The 18,802-nt window shown below is 42.2% G+C and overlaps 1 protein-coding gene across 1 annotated transcript; it reads left to right on the forward strand.

The window, feature by feature from the left end:
• Positions 1–939: 939 nt before the first annotated feature.
• ldlrap1a (low density lipoprotein receptor adaptor protein 1a) lies at positions 940–14,351 on the forward strand. The gene is made up of 9 exons (XM_037093743.1): positions 940–1,155; positions 7,446–7,588; positions 8,034–8,146; positions 8,327–8,441; positions 9,180–9,252; positions 9,451–9,546; positions 10,490–10,617; positions 11,234–11,268; positions 13,437–14,351. The coding sequence occupies exons 1-9, from the start codon at positions 1,071–1,073 to the stop codon at positions 13,579–13,581; spliced, it is 933 nt and encodes a 310-aa protein (XP_036949638.1). The 5' UTR covers positions 940–1,070; the 3' UTR covers positions 13,582–14,351.
• Positions 14,352–18,802: the final 4,451 nt, after the last annotated feature.

The following is an 18,802-nucleotide window of genomic DNA, read 5'->3' on the forward strand; positions in this document are numbered from 1 at the left end:
TAAACACACAAAAATCAGACAGACAGAAAGTGAAATGGCAGTTTTGACATTAAGATGTCTGTGTATTGTGTTGTGCAGTATAAACACCAACAGTCCCCTGGTTCGCTAAGCTCCCAGTCTGGCCCACTAAATGCACAGCTGACTAAGCTAACTAGTCAATGGCAGCTACAGATAGCAGTAGTTAGTGGTTACTCTGGTGATGTGCTACCCCTATTTGTCTAGAATTCAACAGGTGTCTAAGTCCACATGTAGCGCCTTTAATCATCATATTTTCTCAATTCAGAGGTTCCATGTTTATTTCAATGTATGCCATCTACTCAAGTTCTTTCTTTCCCAGACCTGGAAGCCAGCTACATGAATACTGTTCACATTCCAGTATCTAAAACCTTGTTGCTCAACCTCTGGATATAGTCAGAAAAATATAGGTTCCATGTGGTTTGATGCTGCCTTCAAGGAGCCTTGTAAAAAAGCAATTTCTCAGTAAAGAAATATGTCAATACAAGTTCATTTTGGCCCTTTCAGACAGACAAAACAACCACATAAGCCTTTTTATAGAGATAGAAGACCACAGTGTTTATTTATCATATAGGATTTACGTAAGTGTGTGTGTGTGTCTGACTGTTGTAACAGGTTGACATAAATGTTAGGTAAATACGACCCAGTTCCAGGAAAATAACACAAGTCAGGTACACAAATAGGGTGGCTTCTGAAACTGTCAGAAAAGTGGTTAAAATAGAAGTGTTGTGGAGACTTTGGCGTACTGCGGTCTGGGCATAAATGTTCGACAACAGAGACCTAATACACGATATTCAATTTTAAAAAAAAATACAGTTCTGATTAAAAACATCCACTTGAACCGTAACGGTGTCTATCATGTCCCATTTGACCCAAATGCAGCATTGCCTCTGTTGAGCTCGCTCACGTGCGTCGAGCTCGTAAATAGCGGGGTTTCTGACAGCACGGGAAGGCAGCACAAGTCCATCCTCCCCATCAGCAGTCTGGTCAACAACATTTCTCCTCAGGGCTCAGCAGCAAACTTCAGCGACTCTCAGCTCCTCAGAAGAACCGACATGGATGCCCTCAAGTCGGCTGGGAGAGCTATTATCCGGAGCCCGAGCATGGCGAAACAGTCGTGGACCGCCGGCAGACACAGAAGTAAGAGGAAAGAAAAAAACAAACTAGAAATTGCATTTTTAAATGCTAGCTGCGTTTTCCAGTTGAACCGTGCCAAAGTTGACTTCTGTTTCCCGCTGTGAGCGTCTCACCTCAGCTACTGCTGCGACAAAGAGTCAATGCTGCATTTATCTGTCTAACTTTGTCTAACTTTAACGCTTTGTTTCAAAAACGAAAACGCCAAAATAGTGTGATGTTACCGGTGTTGGGCTGACGCTACAAAGTTCAAAATATGAGGTTGGACATCTTCTAAACTGCCCTTTTGTTTGACAGAAGCGCAGAACCCCACTACAAAAACTGCTAATTTAAGAAGCGCCTTTCCCTCTCGAATATCTTCATGTTTACGGGGAAAATATGTGACTTTGGCATCCTGCGGAGATTGTGCAAAGCTGCTCGTTTGCATTGCGGTTAACCCAGCTCGAGAAATTTTCCGGAAATAAATGTTTTTCAGTTTTTTGTTTTGTTTTGTTTTTAACCTGATACTGTAAATAGTGCCAACGAATTGTCTCCTTGGTATACTGTTACTGATGTTAAGGCTTTGTGAATAATATTTTAAATAGGTTTTCTTTGCGAGGCTGTGACACTTTATCGCCGTCCTCGTTATTTTACTGACAACAGCTACAGTGTTTTGGGTTTTGTGGATAATCCCAGTTTTCCAGCACAGCCTCCTACCAGAGGATGTACAGAGGTCAGGGTCATTGCCAGAACTTACAGTGATTTTTGTGTCTTGCTCAAGGGCCCTTCAGCAGTTTAGGAGCTTGTCCACACCGCAACATTAACAGGAAACTCCTTTACAGCACTCGGGTGCCCATTGTCGGACTCAAGGGCCACTTTGTAAGCTAAATCTCACTTGATCCCGGCTGTAAACTTCTGGGGGAATGACCGGGGTGGCTTAGGCAGCCTGAAAGCTCCCCTGCCCGTAACCATGAGGACAAGCCAGGAATGCTGCAAGTCAGTCAGTGCATGGCCTCTGTTGGCATGAGTTCAAGCTGGTCTATTTTAGATTCTTTCAGGAAGGGTACAGTACGTGATCATTAGAAAATACAGCGCTGATTACATCAATATCCCCCATTACTTTGTGACCTTAGGACCTTACCTGGAAGAATAGCAATGCCTCAGGAATTTGAGATTATGCTCTTACGTGCTGAAACGCAACTAGCCAGCACATGTTGGTAATAATAGAGGAGGGTCAGGTGATAATGTAGGTCCAACATGTTGATCCAACCATTATTCCTTCTAAATGAGATCATGTATTTGCAATAAATACAATGTATTTACAGTGCTTGACCAGCAAATTGACTTGATTCAAAGGTTAGGTTCACCCACCTATCTACTCGCCGCATGCCGATGGAAAGTCAGATGAAGTTTCATAGTCCATAAAAGATTTTTCTGGAGCTTTGCAGCAAAACAACGCTTCTTAACAACAGAGGAAGATGGAGACTATCTTAAAAAGAGAGAAACAAAAAGGGTCCATACAGTTTGTCCAGCACAATGCACATCTAAGGAAACTCTAGGATCTGAAATAGTTTTGAAAAGATATCATTGACACTTTCTACATGCAGTCAAGTTTGTGCACCCGCTTCAGTTGGGGTGCATACCAACGTGTTGCACTATCAACATTTGAATCAGATGACAGTCCTGTAATAACTTTCAATCAAATAATCCATTTTCACTTCCATTAAACAAGCCTCTGTTTAAATGCAGTAAAATTAGCTAGTTTATTCAGACTTTGGTGTTTCATTGAGGTGTTCTGACCTTGATTTGGCTCTGACTCTGATCATTAGCTGAATTAAAAGCTTCCTGTGATTGCAGCTGGTGACCCACTTGTTATAGAAGTAGTGTATTGTAGTATAGATTACCAGGCCCTCTCTGGGCTGCAGGACACATTCCTCACCAGTGCTGACCCATATCAGCCATGCCGGACTTCCACGTCTGACTCTGGCCTGCGGGACCAAGTTGGGATCAGCCTACATTTCTATCTTCACAGGGAATTAATTCCACTTGGAGAGTCAGGTGAATGCAGTGAACTGACCTGACAGAAACACAACAGGGCTGCAGCACCTGCGGAGCAGCATTTCACACAGAAATCTCCTTTAAAGGGACCCTATAGGCATAGACACTCATCTTGCATACTGTGAGCAAGTTTGCATTGAGGAGAAACCTATTCAACCAAATGGAGACTGCCCTATTTTTAAATGGCAAAGGCCTCCCCACTCCTTATCCACCTCTTCGCTCTTATTGCCCTGTCTCGGTCGCCCTAGACGACCCACAGCGGCACACTGCCAGTGTCGAGGACCAGCCAGAGGGTGCTTGTCTGAAGCAAAGAGCCTTTTTCTAGGGATTGACCTCCTCAAATGGAAGCACGTGGTTCTGCCTGCACACAGCGATGCTCAGTATGGCAGACCACCACCAGGGTGGGAATATTTCTACCCCATTATGAAGTTATTTCACCTCTTCTATTTAGGTGAGGAGTCTGGCTACAAAAGCCTTTTTTTCTCCTGTTTCTATCATTATTCTCTGCCATTACTGTTGGACTTTCCCATCCTCCTCTCTGCTTTGTGATGGAGTTGGCGATGATAACTGTTTTCAATCAGCTGCCGCACTCACACGCTCACTTCAGTTAGATACTGCGCCGGCAAAGATGGTATGTTTGATGGCTGCTGAAGCCAGTTTAGTTTGCATCACATCTGTCCACAAAAGACCCTAATGGAAGTTAGAACCACATGGAATTGATAAACTTCTCCCAAGTCTCAGATGCAGCAGGTGGTATCCGTTGTGACAGGCTGGATTTAAAATCACTGGCTCAGAGGATGGAAACATTATTTTTGGATTAGAAGTAATGGGAGGCCACCAGTCAGACTCAAGAGACGTCAAGGCTGGCTCGCACTGTGAGCACAGATGCAGGACGATGCATCGACAGGCAATCATAGAACGAAGATTACAATATCTTCAGTGCCTTGACCTATTGCATTAGGCATGGCTGATCAGTTCTATTCAATGTGTCTGCACTTAATAATTACAATGAGGATAGCTGAGTGATTAAAGATTAATTCCAGAGTTTAAATTAATTTATAAATCTCCCTATTGGTTTCTGCATATTGAGCTGGATCTCTGAACACACTGGTTCTGCAGCTGCCACGAGTGATTTAGAGCTGCTGTGGTTTCAGAATTTATGGTGTTTCTGCTTTAGCAGAAGAGACAGGATGCATGATCTTCCACCGACAGATCATTGTCTTTTGTTTTTTGTTTTTTTCCGAGGGTTAGGGTAAGGGGTTACAATTAATCAGTTAGTTGTTAACTATTTCAATTATTCACCAGGTACAGGGCTATAGACTCACTTCCCCACTAGTAGCACTGGTGCTCCATACTGCTGCACCAGGATGAAGTTTTGGAGCACAATTTCAATTGTCAAGGAACGGAATCAGGTCTAGTAGCAAAGAGATATATACTATAGTTATTCCAAAGTTAAATGACTTAAGATGGGGTTTTCTTTCACTTAAAAACAGTTCTGCGAGTTGTTTCTCATTGATTTGTGCTGTGTTTATTCGGCTCCAGCCTGCTAAGTGAACTTGAAGCCAAATGCCTCTGAAATGTTTGTTTAACTTTATATCTGTAGAGATGTCCAGAGTAGTAGCACGCTGTCGCTTGATATTTCTCTGCAACAGTAGAAACCCTGACATTAACTCAGATGAATTTGGAGTCCTTGACAGCAAATTTTGTAGCTGTGTGGATGTAAACCGGTGGAGTTGAAAGAGAAGTTAAATGGTGGCAGGAGTGATCCAAGTTGTAGGGCCACAGTTGGTGGTTTCCACAGTGATTCAGTGTTTGGTAGAGACCCACAAATCAGCCAGGTCGTGAATTGCTTGTCAGTTGGGCCCTTTTGGATCAGTATGTTTTGTCACAGTGTACAACAAAGGCTTTTCTTGTACTTTGATATATGAAATGGAAGCTCATCCATTAGTGTTGGGTTTGATGGATGACTGAGGAGCTGAGGACTGTGCTGTTGTCTTATCCCGCTCTTACATTTCCTTTTCTTTGTCTTTCTCTGCCTCTGTCATGTCAGACCTTTCTACTTACCTGCCATCAGAAAACTTTTTTCACACCCAATAAATAATCTCTAACGCTAAAACAGATGCCGAGGTCGACCTGTATTTACAGCAGGGTCACCTGGTTTTACTTGGTCTGAATTCACACATGCCCACAGCTGTTTCCTTTCAAGGCGCTGACCTCGGATCAGAAAGCCCTCCACATTAGCTGGCCGAGCGGTGCCTGGTACCTGCTCTGCTGCTGTTTTCTCAGGATTGACTGCTTTGAAAAGGGCTGCTGGGATTTTATTGCAGATATGACATTGACCATTCACTGCTGCCCTTTTCTGTTATGATGGTTTTGACCTGACCATAGTTAGTCCAGAATAGCATGAGAGGGTTTTAATGAACAGTCTGTAAAACCTGCAATTAAACCAGCTCCACTGAAGACTTAAAAGAGTTGTTAAAAGAAAGAAGTTCTGTGGGGGATGGAACATTTGTTGGCCCATGATATTTACTGCTGTATTGGAGGCACTTGACATTGAATAATTGTTATTTTTAGAATTGTTATGATAGTGTTTGAACCTAAAAGCTAATCTTTGGCACAAAAAAATGGTTTTTTTTTGCCGAAACCTGTATTTTGAAATCTTGTTTGTGTCCATGTTTGTGTTGTTGGCAGGAGATGTCAGTAATTGTTTTCCAGGGTAAAAAGTGTTTTGCCAAAGCTATAATGAAAGCCATTAGGTAGCTATTAAAGAGCCAAACACATCACTGGTTCCACCACTCTCATCTATTGAATTTGTAACTTTATGTCTTTCAATGTGGCATGAGGGCTTTTCAGCATCCATGTTGCTCCCCATCTGCATTGTCTTTTCTGCACAGGCCTAACAACAATGATGCTAACACTTTTGGCAGTTGTCTCGAATTTAGTGTCTATGGCAACCTAACTTTGGAAATTCTTCAGTTAGTTTCCTATGCAATGCAATTTGGAAACATTTTCTGTAATGGCATGATAGGATTTCAGACTTTCTGTGATGAGAACCCCAGGATGTATCTCCAAAGGCAAGCACAGTAGAACATGTTGTATGTGTCCAGCATGACATGGAGAATCTAAGCTCATGGCATCTTAAGGTTATCCACAAAACAGTTAATAAACCTTTTGCTTCATGTTAACACGGCAGTTTAAGATGGAAAATAAACTAGACATTACACCAGCAAAACCATCCATGCGTTAACAGTGTGTGAGCATGTACCTGCTTTGGAGTAAAAGCTGTTTAATTTTTTTTTTTAGAAATGTTGAAAGCTTTTGGTATGAAAATTGTCATATTTCAGAATAATCAACTGGCCCTTTAAATGGATCCTATTTCAGCTGCAGTCTTCCCTCATTCTGTGTGTGTGTGTTCACGTGAACGTGTGTGTAAACATGTGTCTGCATGAGTATGTGGTATGCTCTACATCCCAGAGGAGGTAAATGCTCGGAGGATGAATTTCTAGGTAATGGCCGTGTTTTTCTGCTCTCGCCTTCCCTCAACCCCTCTCCCCTCCTTTCTTTCTCACAGGAAATCTGTGTAAACACGGCCAGCAGGTCAGGGCCGGCCGGCACCGCACAAAAACTGATAAGGAACCACATGGAGATAGCAGCTGTTCCTTCAGCAGTTACAGTTCTTACACTCCTCGTACTTCGTCAGCGAGGAGATCAGCGCGCCGACCTTTAAACTCTCTGAAAAAGAACACTAAGTTGAGACAGTGATGCACTTTTTAGCGAGACATCCCTGGCCTAGTTTGCTGTTATGTTCCTCTCAGAAATGTAAACCACACTTTCCTCTTATCACAGTATGTCAGAGTCCATGTATACTGACTCCTAACTCTTTGCCTTTTAATTGTCAAGTCCTATAAGTTGTTTTCTGGGTTGAAATATTTACTCTACGTCGACAGTACCTCTGACCTAGATTATCCTGTTTTTGCCTTTGCTCTTCGGGGAGCGATCAGATGAAATGGCTCTACAACATAGGCTGTTTACATTTCCTCTGATTTCTGTTTTGCTCAAGCTCTTTGAATGTTCTTTCCGACTTATTTTATTTATTTTGGATCACAGACGGGAAAAGCAGGCGAGTCAGCTGCAAAGCTGTAACCGAGAAATATTTGATGTTTTTTAAACTTGATGAATGGGTATAACCAGAACCTTTCCTGCTCAATCCATCAATTTATTGACCCACTTTTTCTCTGAAAACGTGTTTTTCTCCACAGAGCTTCCGGAGAACTGGACGGACACAAGAGAGACCATCTTAGAGGGCATGACGTTCAACCTCCGTCACCTCGGCATGACACTGGTGGACCAGCCCAAGGGAGAGGAGCTGTCGGCTGCTGCAGTGAAGAGGATTGTTGCCACGGTGAGAGCTGAAGTAACAATGGCGATGTCAACACCACAACTGCTTCTGTATTTACTCTAGATCTATAATATTTAGTTTTATATTTAGAGTGCTACATGTAGCCCCGCCAGTTAAGACGAACACTCCCTCCTTGTTCTGAGCTCCCAGTCTTGGCATACTCAAGACTAGCTAGCTTCATGGCTAACTGAGCCAAACAGCTACAGTTAGCAGCATTTAGCGCAAATGCACTTCACTCACATCATTAAGATATATGGTATCTATGCCCAGTGTGGCTGGTTTATCAAGTTGATTATTATGAAAATTAAGCTTCATTTTTGCCCCTTTGGATTTAAAGAAAGTCAGATAAACTTTACGTTTATGTAAGTACTCTATATACTGTTCCTGATTGTATAGTTCAACACATTAACATGCAGTAAAACAAACTTCTCTTTTGTTTCTGTAACAGGCTAAAGCCAGTGGGAAGAAGCCTCAGAAGGTTGCTCTCAAGGTTTCCCCTCAAGGGATCGTCCTGCACGACAGCTTGACCAATAAACTCCTGGAAAACATCTCCATATACAGGTACTTGCAGAGCAGCACAGGTGTTGCAGATAAATGTCAAGTTAACAATGTCGTTGCACTTTAGTTGACAACTTTGTAAGACTGTTTGCTTGTGATTGATGTGGCATGTGTCCCCACCCTGTGAACTTCCTTTGACCTGTGAATTTCCTGTTTCTCTAACCTGACACCTCTGGCATACAGAATATCCTACTGCACGGTGGACAAACTGCACGATAAAGTGTTTGCTTATATTGCACAAAACACCCTCAGTGGGACCCTGGAGTGCCACGCCTACCTCTGCTCCAAGAGGAAAGTGGTGAGTAGCTTGACTACGCTGTTTTTATTTCATTTGAGATGATGATAAATGCGGCCCAGCATCAGTGTGTTATAAATTGCTGCCTTTAAGTATAAGTGTACCTTTTTTTTTTTTGGGGTTGATGATCTAATGTTTTAATTTAACTTGCTTCTATCCCTCTTGGTCCATTCTAAAGCAATGCTATGTCTGTTTGCATGTTCAAGATCCAGCAAGGGCTTTATTAATCAAATTGTTTTTGGTCTCAAGTATTTTTAGCAATAGACACCATGTATCCTGCTCTGATTCTGTGTCTTCCTGACACCACAGCTCTCCTTTCTACTCATCCCACATGTACTTGTGTGTGTGTGTGTGTGTGTGTGTGTGTGTGTGTGTGTGTGTGTGCGTGTGTGTGTATATGCGTGTGTATGTGTGTTGAAAAGCAGAAGGGCACTTTTCCTCTCATCTTACCTGCTTCCACACTCATCCCCCTTTCTCCCAGGATAACATGATAATACCCTACTTCCTTAATACTTGCCTCTCTCCTATCATGAGACACTGGTTTTGACCTCCTTATGTCCTCTACAGCTCTCTCAATTTAAAAGGACCATGGTTTCATTGTGACACATGTTAAATATATCTGCTTCAGATGGTGCTTATCAGTTTTTGGATTGAGCAAATACTTTGCTGAGTGTTACAGAGAATGGTCAACACTTGTTTGCCATGCTCTGTAACAAAGTGTGTTTTCCATCTGTCCTCCAGGCTCAGGCGGTGGCTCTGACAGTAGCCCAGGCTTTCACAGTAGCGTTTGAACTCTGGCAAGTAGCCAAAGAAGGTAGGAACTGCACTACACATCCCCCACGTTCCTGAAATGACACAGAGACACAAGCACTGTCCGCAGAGTTGTTTTATCAGCATCTGAGACTGCTTATGTTTGGACAGAATCAGCCTTGATGCTCCAAGGACATAGATATGAGCTGTGCCGTTGCAGTAAACAAGGTGTGACCTGCTTGTGTTCTCATTTCTATTCTAGAGAAAGGGAAAAGAGCAAAGTCTGGGTCAGCTGGAGAAGGCAGCAGTAGCTCCAATTCAGAGAGGTCCAACAGCTTGGGGAGCCTGAAAGGGACAGGTGAACAAAACACAAGCACAAAAAACAAAATACTCTAAACTGCATCAATGTTTTTTCATTTTAATTTAATAAATTCTGAGCTGAGCGGTGAAAGTTTGAGGCAGTAGATAGAATTTGTAATTACATACTGATGTTGACTGTTTCCTAATTGTGTTTTGGCAGGGACATAATTAAAAGGTCAAATTGATAACATCTTTATGTAGACACATACTTAAAAAAAAAAAAACATCTACAGAGCATGTAGCAAGATGCTGATCAGAAGTAAATATCCATGCAAAGTGGTAAAAAGTCACTAGACTTCTGCATACTGTAGAGGGCAACGCTAACGTTAGCTAGCTTGCATCTGCAACACTAACGTTAGCTAGCTGGCATCGGCAATGCTAACGTTAGCTATCTTGCATTAGCATCATGTAGGTAGTTGGAACAAACTAGCGACCATTTGAGGGGGCAGATGATTCGAACAACAGCAGCCACGTGATGTGAGTGCAGTGGTTGGGGGAGATGGAAGGCCACAGTTATAGGCTGAGTATTGTCAGTAACACCTTTTTTTTTTAAAGAAGACCTAAAGCACAACTCATGATTGAATACCTACACACAATCAAATCCATCCCAAACAACCATCAAAACAGACAAAATGTGCCAACATATCTTAAATATGGTAATAAAAAACTTTAAATTGTAGGAAAGTATAATCACAGACACCTTCTATCTAATTACTTTTAACTATTACCTTGTGGCATTGTTCTAAAAATAAATACAGATGGAGGACAGACGTTTGCTATTTTAGTTGTTTTCTTCTGATACCAGAAAATAATTGTCTCCATTAGTAGATTTTTCATTCTGTACTCACAGATCACCTGTGGGTGCTACAACAGTAATAGGTTGTCCTTTCCTTTCCGTTCCTTTCCTTTCCTCTCCTCTCCTCTCCTCTCCTCTCATGCAGATGTTGCCACAGACAACCTATTGGACTTTGACGACAGTGTGAACGTGGTTGTGGAGACCAATGGGAATGTAGGGGAGGATCAGCTGGATAATCACAGGCTGTCTGAGACCAATAATAATGCTGCCTGGGTAAGATCCTCATCTCCTGCTCTGGCTCTGACTCTGTGTTGTAATGTTGGACAACGTGTAGCAGCATTTTTTTAAATATTGTTAAAAATATAGAGAGCTGACATTAGTTTAGTTTGGAGTTTGCTAAGATAAACTGACGAGCAACTTTCAGCACAACACAGATGTTCTACAGAACCCCTTCAAAACTCATACAATGGTATTACATTTGAGTTTTGTTGATTTCCACAAATATTTTATCTTATTAAAATTTTCCATAATATATTTCTTTTTGTCAAAATATGTCATGCTCTTTTCTGATGGTGCAGATCGTTAAACCTACTATTGAACCTAATCCAATATTTTTTTTAAAAATGCAAAATGTAGATTAACCCGGCTCACTCTGATAACCATGTTCCTATGTAAAACCTACATCTGCATGGGTCCACATATTTACTACTTAAGAGGTCTGAAAATCTATTAAACTGATGTGTCCAATACATGTAGACATCCTGAAGTAACATGCGATTTCTGAGATTAGGTTTTCAAATAGTTCTAACATAAAGTCTTGCAAAAAACACTGTTTTACAACATACTTTGTTTTATAAAATAAACACTGGGTGAATTTTTCTTCTTCTAGGAAATCGAAGATGGTTTGGATGAAGCCTTCTCCAGGTGAGAATTTGTCTAAATTGTTTTATAATGAACTGAAATGAATGTCAGGTTATTCTCTCTGCTGCTTGTATGAAGCAAACTCTGCCTTGTTAAATCCCTCTGTTTGCTGTACTTCTCCCGCTGCTTGGCTCTCCAGCGCCACTTAGTGATGCTTTCAATATACTGCAGAATGTAAATCCTCCACTCTGATTGTGTAGAAATTGGGGGTAAGAAGGGAAACTATACAATCACTGAGAGATAATTAGATCGCTACACTTTCAACTGTCTTCAATCTATTGTGTGTTTGTGTCTCCAGCTGTGCTCTGGATAGCTATGGTTCATATCCAGGTAAAGTTGAGTACCACTGTTACTTTAGTGTAGTAGTCCTAATTACTAACCTAACCGTAATCCATTCCATGCAATCACCACCAAACCTAATAGCTTTGTTCACAGGTCAGTAATGTATTTGTAGTGTGGAGTAGCTTCCTGTTTCCTTTTATTTCCTCCCAGAAAATGTCGCCTGGGTTCAGTGGAGAGAGCTGATTCAAAGTATTGAGTTTCAGTCAGAGTGAAAAATGTCGTTCTCCACCCACCCCACCATCACCAAAAATTGCTCTCTCTCCCCCCCCCCCTTTTATAGTCTGTGTTTGTTTCTCGTTGAATGAGAGGATGTGAGTCCACTACACACCCGCTGTGCACTTATTCAGTTTGTGGTTGCTGATTTGAAAGTGGAGCAGTGGGTCACTCGAACCGCAGATCAAGCTTGAGGGAAGTGAACATCTTGGAGCAATCCTTTTGACCTCTACCCGGATCATTGTATACATTACTATCCCAGAGACAAAAGGCAGTTCACAGCCAAACCGAGGGAGCGTAATTAGAGGAGACTGAGGCATTAGTTGTACTAACACGTCTGGGAGGCTGAGCTGCTGCATTAAAATCACTGTCTGACCCCAACTATAAAGGGGCTCCGGAGTAACATCTACTCTGCTTAAGTGATAACACGCCCGAGGTCCAGGGAAGATGAAGAGGGGGAGAGAAGATTTAGAAACCAGAAAGACAGTCATTTTGGCCTTTTCTGTTATCTACAAAGCTAGTTAACCACTTTTGTTGACTGCTAGATATTCTTTTATTTCTGTGTGTTTAATCATTTGTTTGTGTGACAACACGTCTGCTCAGCCAAGAAGATAATTGCCGCCTCCCAGGCCTGCTCATTGTGAGCCACCGTGTGTCTAATACTTTGTCTTAATGAGCCTCAGTCTTTGGTTTCTCTGCAGAACATTTTAATCACCTTTTGTCGAGGAGGTTTTTTGATCTCCTTTGCAAGAAAACACGTCTTCATCTTACACCATTTTGGCTCGGCTTGATTGTGTCATAACTGTCATTCTTGCTGTGTTGCAGGGTAAGGCTGGTGATGTTCTGTATTTCCCTAATTGTCAAAAACCTCAATGAATTGATCCCACAAACAAATATTGTCTGTGTGTACAAAGTCTGACATACCTCATTCCTCTGTGAGCTTCTTTGTTGTCCAGACCCCCCAGTTAGCCGCAGTGTTACTGAGTGATGAACTCGTCCAGCCTCTGTGCTCTATTGTCTCTTTTCCACCGCCATGCACATCGAAAATTTACTCAAGTGACAATTGTCAGTTCTTTTTATCTGGACTTTTGTTTCTTTTCTGTAATCATTATTTTTCATACTAGTCCTTTTAGCACCGCCTATAGAAGATAACATTTGTAAAAACTGGTGCCTGACAAATATATCAGTTGTCTTATCAGTGTCATGTTAGATAGTAAGACTTATTGTTAATTTAGTGTTAAATATTCTGCCTCTCTTACATTTTAATAATTGCAATAAATGTGTGCATATCAACAGTGGAAAATAACAGCCCCAATAATTGAGCAGGGCTGAACTAAAGACTACTGAGCAGTTTATTTATGAGCCATTGCATCTTCAGCTGGAGCCAACAGACATCAATTTGGATGCCACAGACAGTTTCTTTGTCAAAGTATTGAGAGATGGACGAACCCCTGATGGTTCTGGTCTATCGGAGGGATTTGGTGACAAATGGGAAAAGATAATTGAATAAAACCAGCCTTCTCCTCATAAGGTTTAACGTTTTTTACTCTGGGCCGGAGCTCTTTCTGAGTCTCTTCTCTGTTCATCCATTAATCTTTTCTCCTCTGTCTCCTCAGCCTGGCAGTGTCGCGTACTAACCCCCAGGTCCTGGACATTGGGGTGACGCCCCAGGACTGGCTCACTGAACCCGACTGGGACAGCACCAATGGAAACACTCCCAGCGGTCTCAGCCCGTTCGGGGACGACATCTTCGGCTTCTGACCACCTCAAACGAACGCAGCAGAGAGAGACGACGACGACAACAACAGAGGGGAGGAGGGCCGTCTTTACGTCTTCCTGTGAACTAACAAGGCATCACTGTGTACTTAAGACAAGGCGACAGGAAGTCCATAAGGGAACAACTGTAGGACTGTGAAAAAAATGTTTGGCCTCTCTTCACCTTGTTGTTGCACTCTTCACACGGACAGTTCTTCCCTCCTTCGTGGAAACACACCAAAGCAATAATATCCTTTTATTACACTGCAGACGTCAGTATAAACTTGTGTTCACCACGTCATCTTATGTCAGTATTTCTTGTTCTTGCTTCTATTTTTCTGTTTCAGTAGTTTTCACACCATAATCAGTGTTTTGTATATGTGCTTAGTTATAATTTATAGGTGTATAATTATTTTTTTATGTGTGAATGCAAGAGTAGGGTTTAATTCAGACCGATGTGCAGACTGTCTCAACAGGCCTTAATAACAGCAGGACAATCAGACACACTTAAAGTTTAATACAGTTTCAGTGGGTGTGAGATTTGTCCCTCCACCACTCTGGAAATCAACAGAAAATAGTTTTATGTCTAAAAAAAAAATCAACTAGTGCTGTATTTATATGAGCTCTTTGTAGCAGTGGCTCACTGCAGTGTATCAGTGTTCTTTTGACAGAAGCCGTGATGTGTTCAAGGTCATCAGATGCCTTTTATGGCCGTTTCATGTACACTGTAATCCACCAGCATTATACAGAATTAAATATATTCATGAGTAAAAACATGGACTCTTTTGGTATGTTGATGAAATGTTTTAACAATACAATGACTAAATTCACATACTGGGTGTTAGTATATAAGAGAATGTAAAGTCCTTTCTTGACAGTTTCACAACAGGGTCAATGAAGTAGCTGTTTTTGTGAACTAAGTTTCACTTAAGTACATTTGTTGACTTGTGTTTTACTTGAGTATTCCCATTGTTTTCTACTTTGTTTTTGCCCCAGTGCATTTCACAGGGTAATATTATACTTTCCACTCCTACGTTTATAACGTATAACGTTTCCGATTAAGATTAAGATTTTGCATTAAAAAACATAGTTTCATTTGAATAGCTGCTGGAGGCCTAAAGGGGTTAAATCAGTGGTCTCAAACTGATCCAGTAAAGGGTCGCTGTGGCTGCAGGTTTTCATTCCAACCAAACAAGAACACACCTGACTCGACTTGTTCAATCAACTGAATTGTCTTTACACAGCTGATTTGTTGGATCAGGTCCATTCTTGCCTGGTTGGAATGAAAACCTGCAGCCACAGTGGCCCTTTACTGGATCAGTTTAAGACCACTGGGTTAAATAATTAAGTTAAGCATATAATCCCCCAAATGAATGTAAATTTATCTAGCAATTTGTCTTTGTTTTTATTTTTCTACAACATATAATAATCCCATGACCCCTTAGTATTCTCATGTGACCCTTTGGAGGGCCCTTGGTTGGGGATCTCTAGACTGTCGTAAGTGATTAGAAAACAAGCTCCAGTAGAATGGCGCTTACATACCGACAAATCGGAAGTTAAATATATGCAATACATATTTACATGTATCTGTTGCATCTGTATTTTAACTGATCTGAACGATCAGTCCCTGGGTATGGAATGACATACTGATGTAGTTTTGAGGCGATGAGGGTGCAGCTTTTTCCCAGCAGCAGGGGGCAGCGCTGGACCATCCAACCGAGTGGAGCCAACACAGTACAGTAGAGATGAGTGCCATCTGAGTCTGTGTCAGCATCTGATGCTGGTCACATCTTCAGCTCTGGACTCTAGACAGTCAGTTTGTACCCTCCATTGTCAGACAATGACGTTATAAAATGTCTGATTCTGTCCAGTCCTCTTCCTGCGCCGTCCTAAATTCAAAGTGATAGAAAAGGTCAATAAATACAACTTTATTATCTCAGAGAGACAGGTCGTCATAAGGAGTAAAAAACAGTGTCGGCTCCGTCAGACTGATCTATAAACCACGAGCAGGGAGCACGATGGCAGGGGAGCAGCACACGGGGACTTCAGGCCGCCTGGCTCCCTCAGCACAGCTGCCCACGTTCTGTATTCGACCCGTGTGCTTGAACAGGACTCTGGAGGGCTGGAAGTCACGCAGCCTCCCCCACCTCCCTTCCCTTCCCTCTCTAACAGGCTCCGGCTCAGTGAAGCAGGCGCGTTTTTACAATTCGTCCCGACAAGCTTACTTAACCATCTGCATTATTTAACAGTCTTTCCCTCAAAGGGAGCTCCAACTCTCTGTCTCTCTCTTTGTAAGTCTGATGAAAGCGTGCACAGCGAGATACAGCCAGCCAAAAGTCTCCTCTCTGTCAGAAAGAACAGGACAGATACTGTAGGCACGCACACACTGAAATGGCAGTAAGGGATAAAGACTCAAAGTGAGTTTTTGGCATCAAGGTCAAGTGACTGAGGGGCGATAAAAGCAGCAATATTTAAGGTAAATTTAGTATGGTTTGCCTTTTTTGTGTTGGTCTATTTCTACTGACACACAAGTTGTATTCAATTTCCGATGGTGGAAATTATTCATTCAGGCTTTTTCTGCACATTTTTTCATCTGGCCTGTTCAAAGAAACGTTACAAGTGAGTGAAAACTGTCTTGCTATGTATACAGAGAGATACACAGAAATCAAATATCCAGCAGGAAACATTCGGCCTGTATTCTTTCTCATCATGTGGAGACAGAAAAACAAGGTGTGGAAATCTGTGAGTGGTTAAAAGGCGACGTTTGACAATTGGGGAAATATTTAGTTTCTCGGCTAAAGTTAGTTGAGAATATCAAAACCACTCTCATATCTGTCCATTAACATGCAAACAGAAGCGCCAACAACTGCACTCCCTCGAATGGCCCCTTGAGGCAAACCCCGAAAGAGCCCACGTTAGAATTTCCAACTTAAATGTTCAACAAATGTTTGGGCTTTTCTGCCTCCCTCCTCAGTATCTTTAAAGGTCCCATATTATGAAAAACACATTTTCTCTGGTCTCTACATACATAAGCTGGTCCTCCCTGAGACTGCCAACTCTCAGAATGGAGAAAGCAAACGATTCCTGCATGGTCTCTGAAGCGAGTTTAATGTTAATAATATTACGAGGGAGCTTGGTGCAGACTGGAGACAGAGACGATGCGAACAGTGTCCAAGAGTTTAGAGACTGTGTTGGAGACAAACACAGCTTTCACTAGCTGTTAGCCATTTGCTACATGGTAGTCAATGTAACAACACATACAAACAAACTAAGTAACATATTAAGACACACTAAACATTCTGAAACGTCCTGCTGCAGCCGCAGAGTCTGTACCTCCTGCACGGCATGGCAGGCGTTGACAGACGGAGCTCATTAGCAGTTAAATGTGCAGGCACAGAAACAGCCTGCTCTCAGCAGAGCTCACTCACAATTCAGGACCACGGATGGGTTTGGGGCAATGCACTTCAAATACAGTGTTGTTGGACTTCTGACAGCTGTGTGAAATTGATGAAAAACAGTATAATATGGGACCTTTAACTTAATCATAACTTGGCAAGAAAGCTATCAGTTTATATTGGTTATATTGCTAATGTGTGAACGCCCTCTAGTGGATGGAGGCTGATAGTGGCACTGGCAATGTACAGGTCTGTGTATTCAGTGCTGAAGAACATAATAAATACCCATAATTGCCTATATTTGAGCATTACAAAACATGAATACAATCCAAATAGTTAAAGATAATCAGGAATGGAATTCAAATGGGATTATAGAGACAGACTGACAGCACTACCAACAGAACAGAGCCGAGGGACAGACGCCAGTGTTTTGGATTAATGAGCGACCCGTTGGTGTAACCCTGGCAGACAGCTGCTGTGGGCAGAGCCTGGAGCTTCTGGAGGAACAAACCCTCCAGAGTCAATGATTGCGCAAAGTTTGTTTTAAACTTTACAGAATAGATAGTGAATTTTTCTACACTCTCTCTTCTCAACCTGTCTGCAACAATGAGCAGCAGAGGTGCCGAAATGTAGCATAATGTACCATATTCTTTGTTTTGTTGTACAACGAAGAGACAAATGTACTTTTTTTCTGGAGTGTACAGAGAGGAGATGGAGAGAGTCCCTGGTGAGTGCTGACTTTTGTCAGAACTGACGTTGAACTGAACACCACTCTCACACTCTGGCTGATTATCCCGTGATCAAACTTATACAATATGAGCAGCTTGAATGGAGTAACATAAAGCAATTTTTCTTTATGTGTGAACACAGTTAGTTAGCTTTGGCTAGCTTGGAGCTAGGTGGTCGCTTTGTGGTAAACAGGCCTCATTCTGCTTGCAACAGCTGTACCTGGCTGCAACTTAGTTTCCCCCCATGGGATAATAGATTTGACTTGACTTGACCCAAGCTTCACTTCTTTGCCCATAACCTGAGTAAATCTGATCACTGGGTTTGAATTACATGCCACAAATAGCATTATATGTGCACATGTAGCTGTAAACTAGCTAGCTGCTTACATAATTCCGTGTATTTATCGTACAAACATGGGTGATGCCGGTCTGCTGATCCGAGATGCCAAACTATTTCTCACCCTTTCTCATTTCCTGGAGCTGACATGCGTTACGGCAAGCACACAGAGGGCAAATATGCTGTCAGAGCTGACAACACAGACACACACACACACACACACACACACACACACACACACACACACACACACACACAGGCGTACATACATGTTAACCCTGTTAACATACGCATGAGGTGTACAGGCTGACAGAGACATGCCTGGAAGTTCCTGTCTTTCACTCAACAGCCAGATCTCATGGGTAAACAGACTCTGCAGCGGTCAGAGAGGGTACACAGTGCTTATGTCATGCACACAAACAACTTCGCCGGCGTGTGCTTGTGTTGTTGTTTAGCTGAGACGAGCACTGCAGTAAAACTGGCTTGGCATCGAATAAACATTTAAGCTAAACTAATCCATAGGTATGGCCTCGTAGAGGATTCATCTGCGGCGGCTGCGATCGATGCCATTCCTAATTCACGCATCCCGTAAATTTCATGCATGATGTGACCTGCCAGCCATAATGTATCGGAGTGGTTGGATGGAGAAATGGTGACATTAATTTTTCACCGTTCCTCCATCTAGATTTGCCGATTAACAGCAGCGAGTGCAGAGGGAGAGAGGAGCAGAGGCGGGCTATAAAGACTGGGACAGGGACAAGAGCTGA

The sequence above is a fragment of the Acanthopagrus latus genome, chromosome 3 (genome assembly GCF_904848185.1).
Source record: "Acanthopagrus latus isolate v.2019 chromosome 3, fAcaLat1.1, whole genome shotgun sequence".
Taxonomy (NCBI): domain Eukaryota; kingdom Metazoa; phylum Chordata; class Actinopteri; order Spariformes; family Sparidae; genus Acanthopagrus; species Acanthopagrus latus.

Bases quoted from the DNA above. Each gene is read 5' to 3' on its own strand.
- ldlrap1a (XM_037093743.1), top strand. From the start codon at position 1,071: ATGGATGCCCTCAAGTCGGCTGGGAGAGCTATTATCCGGAGCCCGAGC. The intron at 1,156-7,445 runs GTAAGAGGAAAG...TTTTCTCCACAG, and splicing joins GACCGCCGGCAGACACAGAA to AGCTTCCGGAGAACTGGACG. The intron at 11,269-13,436 runs GTGAGAATTTGT...CTGTCTCCTCAG, and splicing joins TTGGATGAAGCCTTCTCCAG to CCTGGCAGTGTCGCGTACTA.